Genomic DNA, 17,373 nt, shown 5'->3' with positions numbered 1-17,373 from the left:
AACGTTTATTAATTATCATACTACTGAACGCCATAGAAGCTGACCTTATGACAGTTATATTGAATAAATTATAAATAAATAAACATACTTACTTGCTTACTTACTTACTTACTTACTTACTTAGGGAGCTGAGCCCTTCTTGAGGAACCGTCAAATCTGCAGCTACTCAAGAATTTCCCCGCATTTTATGGAACCAGAAGGTTCATTACAGTGTTCACAAGAGCCTCCACTGATCCCTATCCTGAGCCACACCAATCCAATCCATACCATCCCATCCTATCTCTCTAAGATCCATTTTAATATTGCCCACCCACCTACGCCTTCGTCTTTCCAGTGGTTTCTTTCCTTCTGGCTTTCCCACAATATCCTATATACATTCAATACTCGTAAACATTCCAATTAATTTTCCGGTAAAATATAGTGTAGGTAATACAGATTCGATTCCCGGCAGGGATGTTTCTCTATGTGCAAATCAGATCTGGAGGATCATAAATTTTATGATTCACTTATTACCGGAGGTGAAGCCGCTAGAGTTTGAGACTCATTCGGGTCCATATATCGAGCGCACGAATGGAATTTTCCTTGCGTGGATTCATTTACTGTCTTTTCTGAAAACATCCATACACGAGACCCTACTGGATAAACGTAGATCTATGTTCTGGGAAAGGGTAAAGTAATTTATAACATATAGCTCTAACAACTATTAAACAGGAGTAATTTAAGCAACAGACTCTAGCTGTACTGGTGTCTAAACAAGGATAAATATTTTTGGAACTGCACTCCATTTACTGTTCGGGCCGAGATATGCGGTCCTCAGGCAGGATAACAGCAGACCGTCGCGCCAGTGGAACGGCTTCTTGGTCACAATAGGCTCGGAATATGCGAAGGAATACATAAATTCCTGCCAGTGCCTCTATTAGATCAGAATTCGTGTGGAAGAGCAAAGAGACACATCTATTGCCATGACCAGCTGTTGTCTCGTGTGGCAACGAAACCCGTGCTTCCGGGAAAGGAAGAACAGTCTGTAACGTTAAGACGCGTCTCAGCTGTGGATCTATTCACTGGTATATAAAATAAAAGGCAAAGCTATCCCTACAACAGGCCGTGGAGGTACATAGGGTTGTGAGACGTCGAGGTTCCCACATTTTCTAGACAGTCGGTTCACAGGTGGCAATAAAGTAGTCAGCCTTACGCCCCAGACGCCCAACCAGGATACTCATTTCTGTGAGAAGCTGGGTCGTCTCCACATCCATAATACGGCTGGTAGGATTAGGTCAATTGAAAAAATTCAATGACCTCATCGGGAATTGAACCCGCGATTTTTAGGTTTGTAGCATAGTTCCTCAACCATATGCGCTACATCGTACATATTGGCATAAATTTCGGCAAAGCTGCCGAGGTTTCTCCTGACTGTCAGCACAGTCATCGTCGAATTTTGCGATATCCCCCCTCCCCAAAGTAGCAGAGGGTGAAATCACATATATAGAAACATAATTTTCTCCTTCCTCAGACAAACGCATTAATCTATCCCCCATTCACTCGCCACTTTCGATTCGTCGGCAGAAAGTTCGCGTTGGAGCCAGTGCTATCAGTTCAAATCGTTGGAAATTATTTGATCGTGTTAAAATTAAATCCCATATTTTGAATTTCCGTACAAAGAGAAGCACGCGTTTCTTCTAACCCGAACTTAAAACTTCCAGCACGGGAGAAAGGGGTATTTAAGTAAGGCAAAGGTAAAAACTGGTCCCGGTAGCCGAGCGGTCTAAAGCATGTACTGTCTTCGCTCGCTTGGAAACCGGGATCGTGGGTTCGAATCCCACTAAGGGCATGGATGTTTAGTTTGTGTGTGTGTGCGTTTTTCTGTGTTTGTGTACAGGTAGAGGCCTTGTAACGAGCTGATCACCCGCCCAAGGAGTCATATCGAATGTGTAAGATCTAGAAACACCGAAGTGAAAGGAGAATTTCATGGAGATAGGCCTGGGCCCACTGGGGCTGTAGTACCAAGAAAAAAAAAAGGGTAAAAGTTTCTCTATGCTCAACGAATTAAGCACTAGGCCATGATGACGTATGGGGAGTGGATGCATAGATCCACATTTTCTTGAACGGGCCACTAGCTGGAAGTGAGTGGCCAACTTCACGTCCTGGCCGCTTCAATCCCGTAGAAAGAACTTCCGGTATCCATCAGATAGGACGTTGTATGGACCCCTGAGCCGGTCTTGACCACTTGTAGAAGAGGAGATTCTTGACCCTACCGAGACTCAAATTCCGACGCCTCGGTCGTCCAGCCCGTAGCCAGTCGCTATACCGACTGAGCTATCCCGGCTGGGGTATTTAAATGGCACAAAGTGATAATAAACATATTTTACATTTTAGCTCTTTTCTCTTCTGTATATTACATTTGCCTTGGTGTTAATTTGTTACTGTCGATGTTTGAAAAGCCGATTGTACTAGTAATGCGACATTGCATGTACTTTCACTAATAGCACGGAGCTGAGTCCTTCTTGATAAGCAAACAGTGGCTCAGCTGCTCATGAATTTCCCAGAATATTCTTCTTTCAACTTTGCTTAAGTCTTATAAGTGGCACTTTTCCTCCAGATTTTTCAACCAAAATTTTGTGTGTATTTCTCTTTTTTCCCCTAAATGTTACTTGCCCCGCCCATTTCATCTTAGATTTAATCATCCTAAAAATATACGTACTGGGTCTTCTTGTTATGTTATTTGTTTTTCAGCATCTTGTTATCTATATATCTGATTCTAAAGAACCTTGGCCGCTTTTCAATTTCCTTATCTGTACACAGTGTGTAGGGCTCCTTGGACGGTGGATCAGCCAGTCGCAAGGCAGCTACCTACACACAGAACACAAACACAGAATAAACGCACACACAGATATCCATGCCTCGAGTGGGATTCGAACCCACGATCCCAGCTTTCGAGCATGCGAAGACGGTTCAAGCCTTAGACCGTATGGCCACTGTGATCGGCAGTGTCTTGTTATAACTCCATCTTCTTAAGTCCAAATATTGTTTTCAGCACTATTTTCTCATGCACCCTCAATCTACATACGCAAAATAAGCATATATATATATATATATATAACCGCCGTTGCTAAGTTAAAGCTTCACAAACAACAACTCACAACAATTGAACACTAACGGTTATCTGACTCAATGCAACTCCTAACTTGACCTGCTTATAACATCTCGGCACGGACTGCACAGAAAACACCGTTCCTGTGTTTCAGTGCAATTGTTGCATTCGTGCTTCTTGGGGTGTCCACGTGATCGCTAGTCTGTCACTGCGTAGCAGCGGCATTTTTATAGTTGTGTATTTCGCTGTCGCTGCCTGGAAACGGGACTACATGCCACAACAAGAGCGTATGTTTTCTGCCAATGAACTGACTCCACGGTACATACGGAGGTTGTTTCACATCCGTATGAAAAAACATGTGATATTTTGGTTTTGCATATTTTATGATCACTATATTTTTATACTGAACATGGGGAGACAAGAGATTCTGAACTGCATGGTTAATACCGCAATTCTTGGTATACATATACAGTATATTGTGACATGACTCCTTAAAGCCGGATTAGTGTATCCAGATGAGATGTCCTTTGCTGGGCAAATGCTCGGTAAACACGTTTCCGCGACAACGCCCAATAATGGAACTATTTTTGAGAGACGGTGTTTTCTGTGAAGGCCGCCCCGTGACTATACAACGAAAATCCTAGGCCAGCTGGAATAAGAATTGAAGGAATCTCTTCAGATGGCAGTCGAATGACTTAGGAGAGATTGCAAGAAAGTAATTAGGCTGTGAGAAGACTTTACCAATGCTACTGTTACAGTGAGACTGATATAACTATGTTTAAATCCGTTGCCAGGATACGACTAGTGAAGGCTGAGAACCCTAGTGTGTGTTTAACTGTGAACTGTAAAGTATATAGATCAACGATAGCGCTGTATTACTTGTAGTTACAAGTTTAGTGTATAAGGTGTCAATAAATTTGATCATCCAATCCGCCCCAGTTTGGAAGTCACCAATACACATGTCACTATATAAGCATATATGCGTCACTGTGTGTGTGTGTATATATATATATGTTTGTGCGTGCGCACAATGCAGTCATTAATGCAGTTTCGCACTTTATTGGTTGAATCACAACTTAGTCTGTGCTTTCGTGGTCATTCATCTACATGTTTCGGCCACGGGGGGCCATCTTGAGGCATATATGATGATTTACGTAAATTGTTTTGCTTATTCTCCTTTTTCTTACTGCTAGTGGGGTGGGACTAAGTCCCTTGTACTGCGGCCACTTCTGGCCTATTGTACCAGCCCCAGATGATAGGTGAGGGTGATTGTGGAGCAATCCGTGGAATGAAGATTGGCAGAGGAAACCGAAGTACTTGTAGAAAACCTGCCCCAGCGCCACTTGGTCCACCAGAAATCCCACTTGACCAGACCCGGGATCGAACTCGGGCCGCCGCGGTGGAAAGTCGGCGACTAACCGCTTGAGCTACGGTGCGGCCTGCTTATTGTCTAAGTGGATGTTCTCTTTCATCAGTTCCGAAGACATACGCTTCAATAGGTTGGCCCTTTCGTAGAGAAAACACTTAACCTAAAAACAAGGTACAACTTAGCATTTATGTAGGAGAAAACAGTAGCGGAAATTGCGTCGTGAATCTGCACGTTCCTATGGACATGCAAATCGCATACATTAATGTTGTTTCGCTAGCGAAATTTATGAACACGCGTATGAGGCTGAACACAATTTATCTGAATTTCAAATGTTGCTTAATGTGATTACATCATTGGTTTGTAACATGTAGAGCACGAGTTTGTATGCGGTCTTTATACATGGTTGTTCAAAGTGAATGCATAATGGTGAAGTCGTGTCTGTCCTTCAGGGTAAATAATTTCGAACCATACACCACACGAAACTTCATCAGTATTAAAATGTGACTAAGAATTGATATAAACATATACCGATTTATTATTAGGCAACTTTTACAAATTAGACAGAACAACTTATATGGGGAGCTGGGATAGCGTAGTTGGTATAGCGACTGGTTACGGGCTGGACTACTGAGGGGTCGGAGTTCGAGTCTCGGTAGTGTCAAGAATTTTTCTTTTCCAATCTGGGGTCCATCGAACCTCCTATCCAATGAGCCAATGGGTAGCGGGGGTTCTTTCCCTGGAGTAAAGCGGCCGGGGCGTGAAGCTGACCGCTCATATCCAACTAGAGGCGAGGTCAAGAAAATACGGTTCTATAAATCCACTCCCCCGTACAACTTTAGGGCGCAGTGCTTAATTGGTTAAGCACAGGAACAACTTTATCTTTACCTTACTTTATATGGAGGTCTGTCTTCGCCTCTGCCCGTCAGTCTGTGATATGATACCAAGTTTTCGCTGTTGGAGTAATTGTTTTAAAATTTCGACAGGGAAATTGTCACCATAACTTGTATGAGAAGTAACATTTTCCGAGATACTGACGCAAAACAATTTCTACTTTACTTAAAACCATAAACGTATTTAGAGATGGAAAAGTGCCTAGTACGACACCTTCAATAAACAGGCAGCGATAAGCTTACTAAATCGTAAGGATCGCCTTTGGAAATTATATGTGCTTCATTGTGAAGTACACCATTTCCCGTATTGCAACACTTCTTTTAAGTCTATATGAAAATTTATAAAATTTCTTAAAACGTCTTATTGCACTACGTAAGACTATAATATATCGATTTTCTTTAGGTCCATAATTTCAATCTGAAATTTTATTAGGTATAGTGAATAACACTCTAGTAGCAAAACTCTAAGGTTCAGTATCACTAAGGCAAAACCTTTCAACTGATACCATCAAGAGACCGTCCCTCCAAGTCCTATCCTTGGAACCTACCTCTATTGGAATCCATCTAGTTCATAGCATTTTAAATACCAATTAAAATGGACATTCTTCTATCCTTGTAATAGGCTGTGGAAGCCTATAGGGTTATGAGACGTCGAGGCTCCCATATTTTCTAGACAATCGGCTCACAGATGGTGGTAGGGTGTCGCCTTACGCGCTGACCGCCTTTTACCCACAGGAAGATTCCTGATACTAATTTCTGTTAGAGGTTGAGTCGGCTCCAGGGCCATAGTGTGGCTGGAAATATTAGGTCCACTCAAAAATTCAATGATCTCATCGAGAATTGAACCTGCAACCTTCCGGCTTGTAGCACAATGCCTCAACCACTCCGCTACCGCGTGTCCCCAGAAGGAAAAATACATAACGAAATGTAAATGTATGTTATTTTGCCCTGAAGATGGAAGCAGGAGGATGTTATGTAACGTTGGTTAACAAAATTACGTGGTGTCATATCCCAGAAGACAGTAATTTTATTGATTCCACCGTGAGAATATAACATTTCAGAGAGATTTCTAGTTTATCAGGCACTATAACAGTTTTTGAAATCGTTTTAATGTACGTATATGCGTACATGATTACTTGATCTGTGTGTACTCACCAGCCAGGACGCGCTTCTATAGTCAGGAATGTAAAACAGCTTCGCCCATTGAAAGTCTAATGGTATTTAGCAAGAGACATGCATTATTATGAAATGTTTTATGAAAGAAGATGCAGCAAACAATCTGTTGTAGTTACACTCACGCACTAATCACGAAATACAATAATTTACGTAATTCAGCAATCCGTTACAAGTTGCTGAATTTCAAGAACTGTTAGTATGCAGGTTGTACTTTTCCACATGCATGGGAGAGACGAGAAATGTAAACAAAGCACTGCATGGAGAATCATAAGGAAAAAAATTATTTCCGAGCCCTAGACGTAGATAGAAGGAAATACTGAGACGGGTCTTAAGAATTTGATTACATGGGCTGAATTCTTCTAGCCTAGGTTTATGAAAAGGACAAGTACGTGCGGCTAAAGATGGAGGCAGTACGTTCTTCCCTAACGTCTGCAAATTTGTACCACAATATACGGCGTCGCATCCCAGAAAATATAATTCTTAAAGGAAAATATTANCTTTTACATACCAGACGATGAATGAAGTCCAAAACAAGCCAAAAGAAGTACAGTATGCACCATCGTCAGAATCCTTTCAAGGAAAATATTATATTCAGCTTTGATGAAACATATATTTGAATGTTAAAGTGTGTAAACATATGCGGCACTCGGTAATGAAACTTCTGGATCCATAAAATGCTAGGAAGTTCTTGAGTGGCTGCAGAATTGACGGCTTCTCAAGCAGGGCTCAACTCCATGAGTGAGCGAGTGAGACATACACGGCAAAGAATTGCTTGAAACAAACATTAACCCTATCAACTGTCAAATTCAATATTTACGCTTCCTGGCATAATGACCAGGGTTTTTTTTTTTCAAGAATAAATATTTACTGTCTTACGATTAGTCGGGGGCACGCGGTAGTGTAGTTGGTTGAGGCACTATGCTACAAGTCGAAAGATCGCGGGTTCAAGTCCGATGAGGTCATTGGATTTTTTTTCAAATGACCTAATCCTTGCAGCCGCACTATGGCCCTGGGGTTTACTCAGCCTCTAACAGAAATGAGTACCAGGAATTAATTAAATAATTTTCTTGGGGAGTAGAGCGCGGCCGGCTCGTAAGGCTGACAACCTTACCGTCATCTTTGAGCCGATTGTCTAGATAATGTGGGACCCTCAACGTCTCACAACCCTATGGGCCTTCACGGCCTGTTACAGGGATAGCTTTACTTTTTACTTTTACTTACGATTAGTCGTTACTACCGCGAAAGGTCCAAAGCTGAAACCAAATACTATTCTGATAATAGTCGTGCCCGAATATGCAATAGTGTTTCAACATTATGTAGGGCCTACTAACCATGAAAGAAGTCCACATACTCTTTCAAACATCAGTACCCAAAACATATTAGCAGTAGTCAGTACACTACATATTTATGACACTGTATCAGCTGTTCGAATATCGTACGAAAAATATGAATGACGCTGAGCACAAAAGTAAAGTTGTTCATGTTCTTAATTAAGCACTATGTTATGAAAACAGGGGGAGTTGAGGTATAACTCCACCATTCTTAACCAAAACACTAGATGGAGATGAGTGGTCAGGATTACACCCCGTCGCTTTATCTTCGGGGAAAATCGCTACCGGCAGCATTTCGATAGGAGGGTGGGTAAGCCCCAGAGTCGGTATGGAAGTTTTGGAGAAGAGAAAAATATTGTTCCTGCAGGGATTCGAACCCCGGCCGTTCCAGCTCTGAGCCCGTCGCTGTACCGACTGAACTATCCCGGTTTCTTAATGAGCTCTGAAAGGAATGTAATATTCACGGCCTATTTAAAGATAAGCGAATACGTAACTAGGTGGCTGAGGAAAAGCACGGCAACGTTTAAGTAGCTGGTCTCCAAAGCAAGAGAAGAACCCGAAGTAACCCATATACGAACCGGAAGTGATTATATCGTTCAATTTTCATAGCTTCCGGAGAAGATGAGATAAAATGTGGAATTTCCAATTTCGTGTTTAGCAATACTGCGTAATGCAGCTCGTAATGATTGCGTGGTACGGAAAGTGGGATCCGTGGTTTCAGTTTACGAATTCTCTCCTTTATTTCTGGCATGAAATAAATGCAAATGTTTTCCGTAAACTGTGCTACATCTACTGGTAACTTCCACGTGTCCACCTCTAAGTCCGTCTAACCCAGTGTCACAACTCGTTTCCTGATAGATGTTAATAAAACTTGGTATGTTGAGTTTTTATTAAAATGCAATTATCATATTGAATGTCTTCAAATATCAGATAATGTAGACTACCACGTTGCAAAAAAAATACGGGTTATTAGAAATGTTATAGTAACCAGTGATTGTGGTCGCGCCATAGCTCAAGCGGTTAGTCGCTGGCTTCCCACCGCGGAGGACCGGGTTCGATCCCGGGTCTGGTCAAATGGGATTTGTGGTGAACAAAGTGGCGCTGGGGTAGGTTTTCTCCGAGTACTTCGGTTTCCCCTGCCAATCTTCATTCCACCAATTGCTCCACAATTACCCTCACCTATCATCTGGGGCTGGTACAATAGGCCAGAAGTGGCCGCAGTACAAGGGACTTAGTCCCACCCCACTAGCAATAAAAAACAAAACAAAAACCAGTGATCGCAATGAAAGTAGTTTCAGAGAATAGTACCACATTTGTATTTAATAAGACAAACATTTAATGTTACGTAAGTTTTCTTGGTGCACTTTCTATGACATTCTTAAAATAATAGCTTGGACTTCGTGTGTTCTAGGTATGTTGTATACCGTTTGTAAAACGCGGTGTCTATATTGAAGCATATTGACAGAGTTTCCGTACGACTCTTAAATAGATTCATTACATAAACATCCCGCGTCGTGGTCCACTGGTTAGAAGCCCTGCTTTGTGTTCGGGAGATCCCAAGTCAATGTCCCCGTCCCGACTAATCTCACCGATGGGAGTTCAAGTTTTCCTGGCTCCCTCTAGGCAAATTTCGGGGTACTATTTTAAATCAGGCCACGACCGCTTCCAATTCATTATTCACCAATGGTGTGAGTTGACTTAGTCATTATATAAATCGTATAGAAATCAAAACGAAGCTTACTAATCCCCCAAAAGTCAACTTTCCCCCCCCCAAATAATTTAAGAGACAGTGTTCGTGTCCTACCTTGGTGTCGTGGAACTGAAGGAAAGTGGCTATGCCTGCCCGGACTCTGTTCTTCACCCCTCGTACTGTTCCCTTGGAACTGCGGATGGTTGAAGACGACTCCTTGCCCTGAAGTAAATCTCTGAATCCCGCGAAAGTTTCCTCGCTCTCGATGTTCTGCCCATGGACGGTTTCCTTACTGTCAGTCGCGTGTTCGTTGAGATGAAAAGTGTAGAACCGATCGGTATCAAAAATTTGACCGTTGTTTACTAATTTTCTGGATGACGCTTGTTGTTTCTCGGCTGTTTCCTTCTGTCTTTCCTCATAAGTCTTTTCTTCCACGACAGATTTTTTGGAACGGTCGTCAGATGAAGTAGACAAGGTGGAGGTGGGGGAGGTATTCTGGTATTTGAACACAGAGCCATTCAACTTAGTGCTACTGGCATCAATACCATTCTTCAGATCACCGCGCTGTTTGGATTTAGAGGACAGATCATCTGTCCACGTTCTTGATTTCCTGATGAGCGTGTTGCATGGTGAAGGAACAATAGTTAGTTTCGCTGTACGGTCCCTGATGTCCTTTAGAAGTCCTTGTGGAAGTGAGTGTTCAACTGGAGGGATATTCGACCTTGAAGGTGTGGGAGGGATTGGTGGTTTCACTGTCTTTTCCATTACCTTTGCTACCTGGGGTGAATTTACCTTACTGGATTCTTGAATTTCTTTAATATCATGCCTTGCGTCCGAACCAATGGATGTCTCCCCATTGAGTTCGCTGCTGTTAAGAGAATCGCAGCTAATGTTACTTCCTTCATCATCACTGTCAACTTCTGCTCCACTGCTAGTCAGACTGCCAGTACGCCGATGTCCACCCCCGTTGACAGTGACAGTAACTGTGGCTATTGTAGGCGTTACAGATTTCTTCTTCGGCAGTGGTGGAGGTGTACTCCCATCAAGGTCGCTGCAAGTACCACTGTCCAGTGTATCACTTGGTGAGGACTGACCACTAGAAATCACCATCCCATTTGAAGAGAATGATCCATAAAAGAAATATGGATTGGCACGTTCCTGAGGAGAAGATTTTATCAGATTTCCTGGAATGGACGTTGTGGAGCGACGGACCATCTCCTCGTGTTGTTGTTGATGTTCAACGTCACTACTGCTTACGTTAATCCTGATGTATCCTTCTGCAGGTGTAGACGTGTAGTGAGATGGATGGAAGTTGAGTGACTGCGGCTCAGTTTTGTTTAAATTCGAGGCTGGATGTTTACCACAGAGCGACGGGTATTGCTGTAAGTTTGGCGGATATTGTGTAGTGCCTGTGATTGCATCGTCTCCTGGATTGATACGAATCTTGACCACGTGATGTTCACTGTTCGTGATACTGTGAGGTGAAGTAGAAGAAGACTCAGTTCTTGGCTGTCCGGAGAGTAGTGTCAGCGATCGTACCTCTGGGAAGCTGAAGCTGAGATTATCATGTTGAGAGGACTGTGGAGGTGGTGTTACAGAATTGTCTCCACTCGGTACTTCGCGAAATACCGTTGTTTTTGCTGGAGAAGACGTTACCCGTGTCGCTATAACATGGTTAGTTGCAATTATACTACTGCTGTTAATGTTCTTGCGTGTCTTGGGAGGGAGAGGGGGAGGAGGAGTACTCGACCTATCAGCGACATCCATCTTAACTTCTTTAGAATTACCGTCCCACATAGAGAATATATCTGTAGAACCTTATAGAACAGTTAGAAAAACACTTTTAAAACATTCCGCTAATCATGTCTCGCTGCAGTGTCACTCCGAATACGTATCCACGCTGACGACCATCTGCGCATTAGATAAACACTGAACTTGGGAACCGATAAAGCTATCAGAGCAGATAATGATAATTACAACCCACTGTATTGCATAGATATTATCGTTAACTTATAGCACTGTAATAATTGCATACAGAAAATTCTTTAACGTATTCTCCGTGTTGAAATTTAACATTTTTCTTGTCACATAACACTCACAATTCACTGTTCACCAGAATATCAGAACACTTACCGGTTAATTCACTGTACTGTATTGTCTTAGTTCACATATGATGATTGTACGCTCTTCCACGTTTATATCATCAGTAACAATTAGTTTACGGAAATCACCGTCCTCTGTTCTTGTGTCACTGCTGAAAAACGTGTCGACTGAACCGAAGTTTAGTGCAGACCGACCGACTTGAAGAGACAGAAATCTTTAGCTTGATAGGAAAGGAGAATGGAAAAAGTTGCTTTCGAACCAGCAGCAGCAGCAGGTTAGAGCAGCTTGGTTCCAACAGCGCGCGTGGTTCGGTGTTCCACTTGAGGACTACCAAGACAGGTACTGGACAAGCTGTTCTGCAAGTTAGCTCCACTCTAGCGGTGAGAGGAAGTAGGCTGGCAGTCTCTTCGTCTCTCTCTCTCTCTCTTTCTCTCACCTGTAATCTCTCATTTTCTCACAAGTATACCTGAATACAATTCGATATGTCGCTGCGGCTGACTCTGGTTGATCTCACGTCTCAGTGTTTCGTCAGCAACAAATATAGCAGTAAGCTTTCAGCACGGAGCGGTTGGCTGGTTAGCACCACCTAACACTATTTATGTGGGTTTCCTTGAAGTAAACGTATCTCCCATTGACAAAAGACATAACCTGTTTTTATCGAACCCGGAGATCTATCGCCGTGTTCGAAAGAGTTCCCCATTAAAAAAGGTGATATTTTGGGGAGCTTAAGTAATTAAACATCGCGGCATGAAGACGTAGAATGAGTGGAGGTGTAGTTCCACCATTCATGACCTCTGCACTAGTTGCAGCAGAGTTGTCAACTTCAGTCTCCGGCCGCTTTGCTCCTGATACCCAATGGATATGAGGCTGGGTGGGCCCCAAAGCGGGTCTGAATGTTATGGACAAAGGAAAAGTCTCTTGCCCCTGACAGGAATCGAGCCCCAATTCCTCGGTCGTCTAGCCAGTAGCCTAGTCACTATACCGACTGAGCTATTGCTGTTCCTACAGCACCCCCCGAGATAGCTCAGTCGGTATAGGGACTGGCTAGGGCTGGGCGACGAAAGGTTCGGAGTTAGAGTCTCCGTAGCCGACCACTCACCTCCAACTAGTATCGAGGTCAAGAAAACGTGGATCTATACATCCGCTCCCCCATACGCCTTCATGGCGTAATGCTCGAATGGTTAAGTACAGGGACAATTTTACTTTTACCCCAGCTGGGCACATTCGACCTCTCAGGTTTCAGTTTAGTAATATTCTGAGTCGGTGTTTCTTTCTTGGGATCCTCTGTCCAGTTTTTATCTTATGTCATGCGTGCTACATGTCAATTCTATTTTGTAACTACTGCTACCGTCACCGTAAACACTGCTTGTACTACCATCACTTTTCTGTTAACTCTCGTATCAGTCTACCGCTAATATTACAGACACTTCTCTATCTCATTATTACGTTTACGGGCCTCTACTGAGGGGCCGGCTTTCGATTCCCGGCAGGGAAGAGAGATTTCTCTGTTCTCCATAACTCCCACAACGGCTCTGAGAAACACTCAGCTCCCAACACAACGGGTACCGGGAGCTGTTTCGCCTGGTATAAAGCGACAGGAGCTTGAAGCTGACCAGTAATTTTCTACTGCCTCATACGTCTTCCTGAAGTAGGTCTTTACTAATTACTACTATGATTATGTTTGTACGAAACTTTTCTATAACTAGGAACCTCAATATCGCCCGTAAATGTCTTCTTGGGTATTGAAATGAATGCAATAACTGGCGCTCGAATGCTTAGAATATATGCGGTAGCATAGTCGGTTGAGGCACTATGCTACAAGCCGGAAGGGCACGGGATCGAATCCCGATGAGGTAACTGGATTTTTTCAATTTACCTAATCCTTCCAGCAGCACTATGGCCCTGGGGTTTACTCAGCTTTTAACAGAAATAAGTACCAGCAATATTCTTGGAACGTTCTTGGGGGTAAAGGGGGACCGGCACGTAAGGCTGACAATATTACCGCCATATATGAGCCGATTTTCAAGAAAATATGGGAACCTCAACATCTCACAACGCTATGGGCCTTCACGGCATCTTACAGGGATACTTTTACTTTTTTACAGTATTACCAAGAATATTTGACCTCATTGTGACTCCGGATCACTTGTTACCTAGACAATCAACTGCCCTAGTAACGGCATGTCTAAAATAAATTCTCTGGTAGCAGAACCCGAAGGTTCATCATCGCTGATAGCAATACGAAGCCAGCTACAACCATATCCTACGTTCGCAAACTAATTTACAAACCTTTACCAGATCTTTCGTTATCTTTCAAATTTATTCTTACTCTACAAAGTGGTAAATTCGCAAGTGTCTTCCTAGAAATATTCTGTTTGTATTCCTTGACTCACCCTCCTAGCTGAAGGTTCAGTTCTTTTATAGATATAAATTTCATTTTCGTAGGTGGTCTGATAATTCAAGAAGTTAGCCTTCTATAATACCCCAAAATGTGTGAATATTACATTATTTGTGAGATACTTGTTACTATTGCAAATTACTTTGACGTGTTTCTGATCAGTAACCGAATTTCGGACTTCAAATTTATGGGTTCTGTCTCAATATTTGTCTTATATCTGATCTTACTAAATCTCTGATGTAAAAGGTAAAGTTTCCCCTCTGCTTAATTAAGTACCACGCCTTGAAGACGTATGAAGTACATCCACACGAATTTTGAACTCGACACTAGATGGAGGTGTGGGGTCAGCTTCAAGCCCCGGCCGCTTTAATCCCCTGATGAAGAGCCCTTGGTACCCATTGGATAGGGGTGGGTCCCATAACCGTTCTGGACGACGTGGAGAAGGGATAATATCTTGTCCCTTCAGGGAAACTGCGGTCGTCCAGTCATACTAACTGAGCTATCTAAATCTTCCATGTGTCTTGGTATACTTAACCTCGCTTTCTCTAGCTCGAATTGGGCCGTGTACATTGCTGATGGTAAGATGTTTCGCAAATGAAGAATTGGAAATTGTGTGGAGTGGAGAAGTTATGATTAGTTTGAGGTACTATTACGAATAACCTCATTCAGATTAGGGCAGAGGTCCGAACCCAAAACCTGCCGAATATGAAGTACGATTGATATTCAATCGGCTGCGAAGTTTTGTACATAAATATTATCGTGTGTAGGACTGACTATAGACGCGGGTATGGATGGGCGAATCGATTTATTTGATATTCTCGAGTTGTAACTACAATTAGTTCTTACACTCTCAAGATTACTGTAATTATAACATATAAATAAAGTCTCTATATCTGCTTGCGCTAGTCGTTGCTAGGTAACAGATCTCAACAACGGCTAAGCCATGATAATGTTTTCACTATCCGATTCCTGTCAACAGATTTTACACAGGAAGTATAAAAGTCTCAATCACACACACACTCCCAATATCACTGCACTACAGCACTCATAAAGTCATCAAATCACACGTTAAGTCCTCACAGGCCTACTTCAACTCTCCAGTCTGCGTTATAGAGCCGAACATCTTCAAGATAAATCCTCGGCTCGGACCACGCACAGAAAATACATTCCATGTGTACGCTATCACGCCAGTCCATTGGCTCTCTGGCTGGATCTACAGAAAACACATCTCGTGACCGTTACCCAGTTAGTTCATTGGCGAGCTGACTGCTGCTTAGCAACGAGCTATACCATTCGTCCTATGGTTACGTGCGCAAATCGTGGGGTGTTTATTGAGACGTTGCCTAGCAATGTCTCGAACAAATCCGTTACAATATTCATCATAGCATGAGACACAATGATTTACGATTCTGAATGATGCTAATTTTATCTACGACTACTACTACTACTACTACTACTACTACTAATAATAATAATAATAATTCAATAATTCAATTCAATAATAATTCAATTCTTTATTATTAATAAATAATAATAATATTTTCTAGTAAACTTTTTTATTTTTTTAATTCGCATAGTGGGGGTTGGAGTCCATTTGGGTCCACTCGACACGGAGGCCACTGATTGGCCTATTATACCTGCCACTGGTGATTATGATTGAGAATTTCGTGGAATGAAAATTGGCAGGAAAAACCGAAGTACTCGGAGAAAACCCGCCCCAGCGCCAGTTTGTCCACCACAAATCCCACTTGACCAGACCCGGGATCGAACCAGGGCCGCCGCGTTGGGAAGCCAGCAACTAACCTCTTGAACTATGGCGCGGCCTATCTTGAAGACTTACTGAAAATTGTTTTAAATTCGGAGTGGTCAGGTAGTTGGCCTGACGCATCTTGGACTGAGGTGGGGCTGCCAACCTTCACATGGTAACAGGAGTGCCTGATTAGAGTGGGTATTTCCTCCTCACTAGATTTTGGGGTTATTCAGCCCATGCTCGGTCACCAGATTCTCCTTTGTGATAATGGGGGCCAGCCATTAGAAGGTGAGTCTGGTTTCTGACAAGGATGAAAAGGTAAAGTTGTCTTTGTGCTTAACTAATTAAGGACTATGCCATGAAGGCGTATGAGGGAGAGGATGTATAGATCCACATTTTCTTGGCCTCGGCACTAGTTGGTAGTGAGTGGTGAGCTTCACGGCCCGACCGCCTTATCCCCGGGGAAAGAGTCCCGGTACCCATTGGATAGGAGGCCGGGTGGACCCCAGAGCCGGTCTGGACTCCGTGGAGAATAGAAAATTCTTGCCCTTATCGGGACTCTATCTCCGAATCTTCAGTCGTCCAGTCCGTAGCCAATCGGTATACCGACTGAGGGATAGGCTTTGTATTTCACTTCACTTTCACTTGGACCCCAAATCTTGTCTATTTCTAAAAAAAAAAAAAAATACTTATATGCGGATTTTTGTAAGAATCTATAAGATGCGAAGGTTATAGAATTTGACTTCTAAACATTATGTACAGTCTTGCAGTTAACAATGAGGCCAAGTTTCGGCACTGCCCTTGTACTTTTTACAGGGTGTATCTAAACCACTTCATATCTGTCGTCTTTATCTTCCCAATGGTCTGTTCTAAATACCAACAAGATTTCACTTAGCTGTTTCCTGTATGGCCAGCCACGCGTTATGAACTAACATTTGACCCTACATGCTCTGTCTCCCTCGCACATTCATGATTACGCAGCATAGCTGCTCTAAGCATTTGCGGTTTTCAAAATTCCACCTACTAAGGCATTTCCTCTTCCTGCACGAATAAGGTTCTTTGTCCTGGTCTGCCTCATCAATATATTAAAGCTGACTCTTAGGCTTTAAAATTCAAAATTTAAAATGTACACGCACCTACACAAGCAACAACGCAAGGAAACAAATCACCACAAAAATGCACAAATTTGATATACACACTGCGCATAAAATAAATAATATATAATATTTTAAATGTAAATCATATAATTAAGGAAACGTCTAGACAAGAGATGTGGCAGTGTACAAAAGCGCAGCAAATTCTCTGGTGATTTTAAGGCACCTAATGATGTCCAAATAAACTGAAAGCTGTCAGAGTTAGAGTTACTTTACGATTGGTGGTTTACCGCCAATCAGTTCGTCTCGGCGACAAGCCCCTTGAGACTCACGACCAGTATTTTTTTAACAGAAAACTTGAGGTCATATTCCTTATGTAACATCCTCTCTGACGGGAGGATGGGTCTGTCGTTTACAGTTGCTGCTGCTCATCAGCGCAGTCATTCTCAGGTCCGAGCCCCGCGGGACTCACGACAAAATTTTA

The 17,373-nt window shown here is 42.7% G+C and overlaps 1 protein-coding gene across 1 annotated transcript in view; it reads right to left on the bottom strand.

Moving 5' to 3' along the window:
- LOC111863429 overlaps positions 1 to 11,976 on the bottom strand; it is a gene marked incomplete at its 3' end in the record, with an annotated part of 78,713 nt that extends 66,737 nt beyond the window's left edge. Inside the window, exon 1 of the mRNA XM_023849759.2 lies at positions 9,659 to 11,976. Within this exon, the coding sequence (XP_023705527.2) occupies positions 9,659 to 11,341 (1,683 nt within the window). The remainder of the gene's footprint in view (positions 1 to 9,658) is intronic.
- Positions 11,977 to 17,373: the final 5,397 nt, after the last annotated feature.

Source organism: Cryptotermes secundus, unplaced genomic scaffold (genome assembly GCF_002891405.2).
Source record: "Cryptotermes secundus unplaced genomic scaffold, Csec_1.0 scaffold964, whole genome shotgun sequence".
NCBI lineage: Eukaryota > Metazoa > Arthropoda > Insecta > Blattodea > Kalotermitidae > Cryptotermes > Cryptotermes secundus.
Note: the sequence above shows the minus strand (reverse complement) of the source record. Positions and strands in the feature narration are given on the sequence as shown.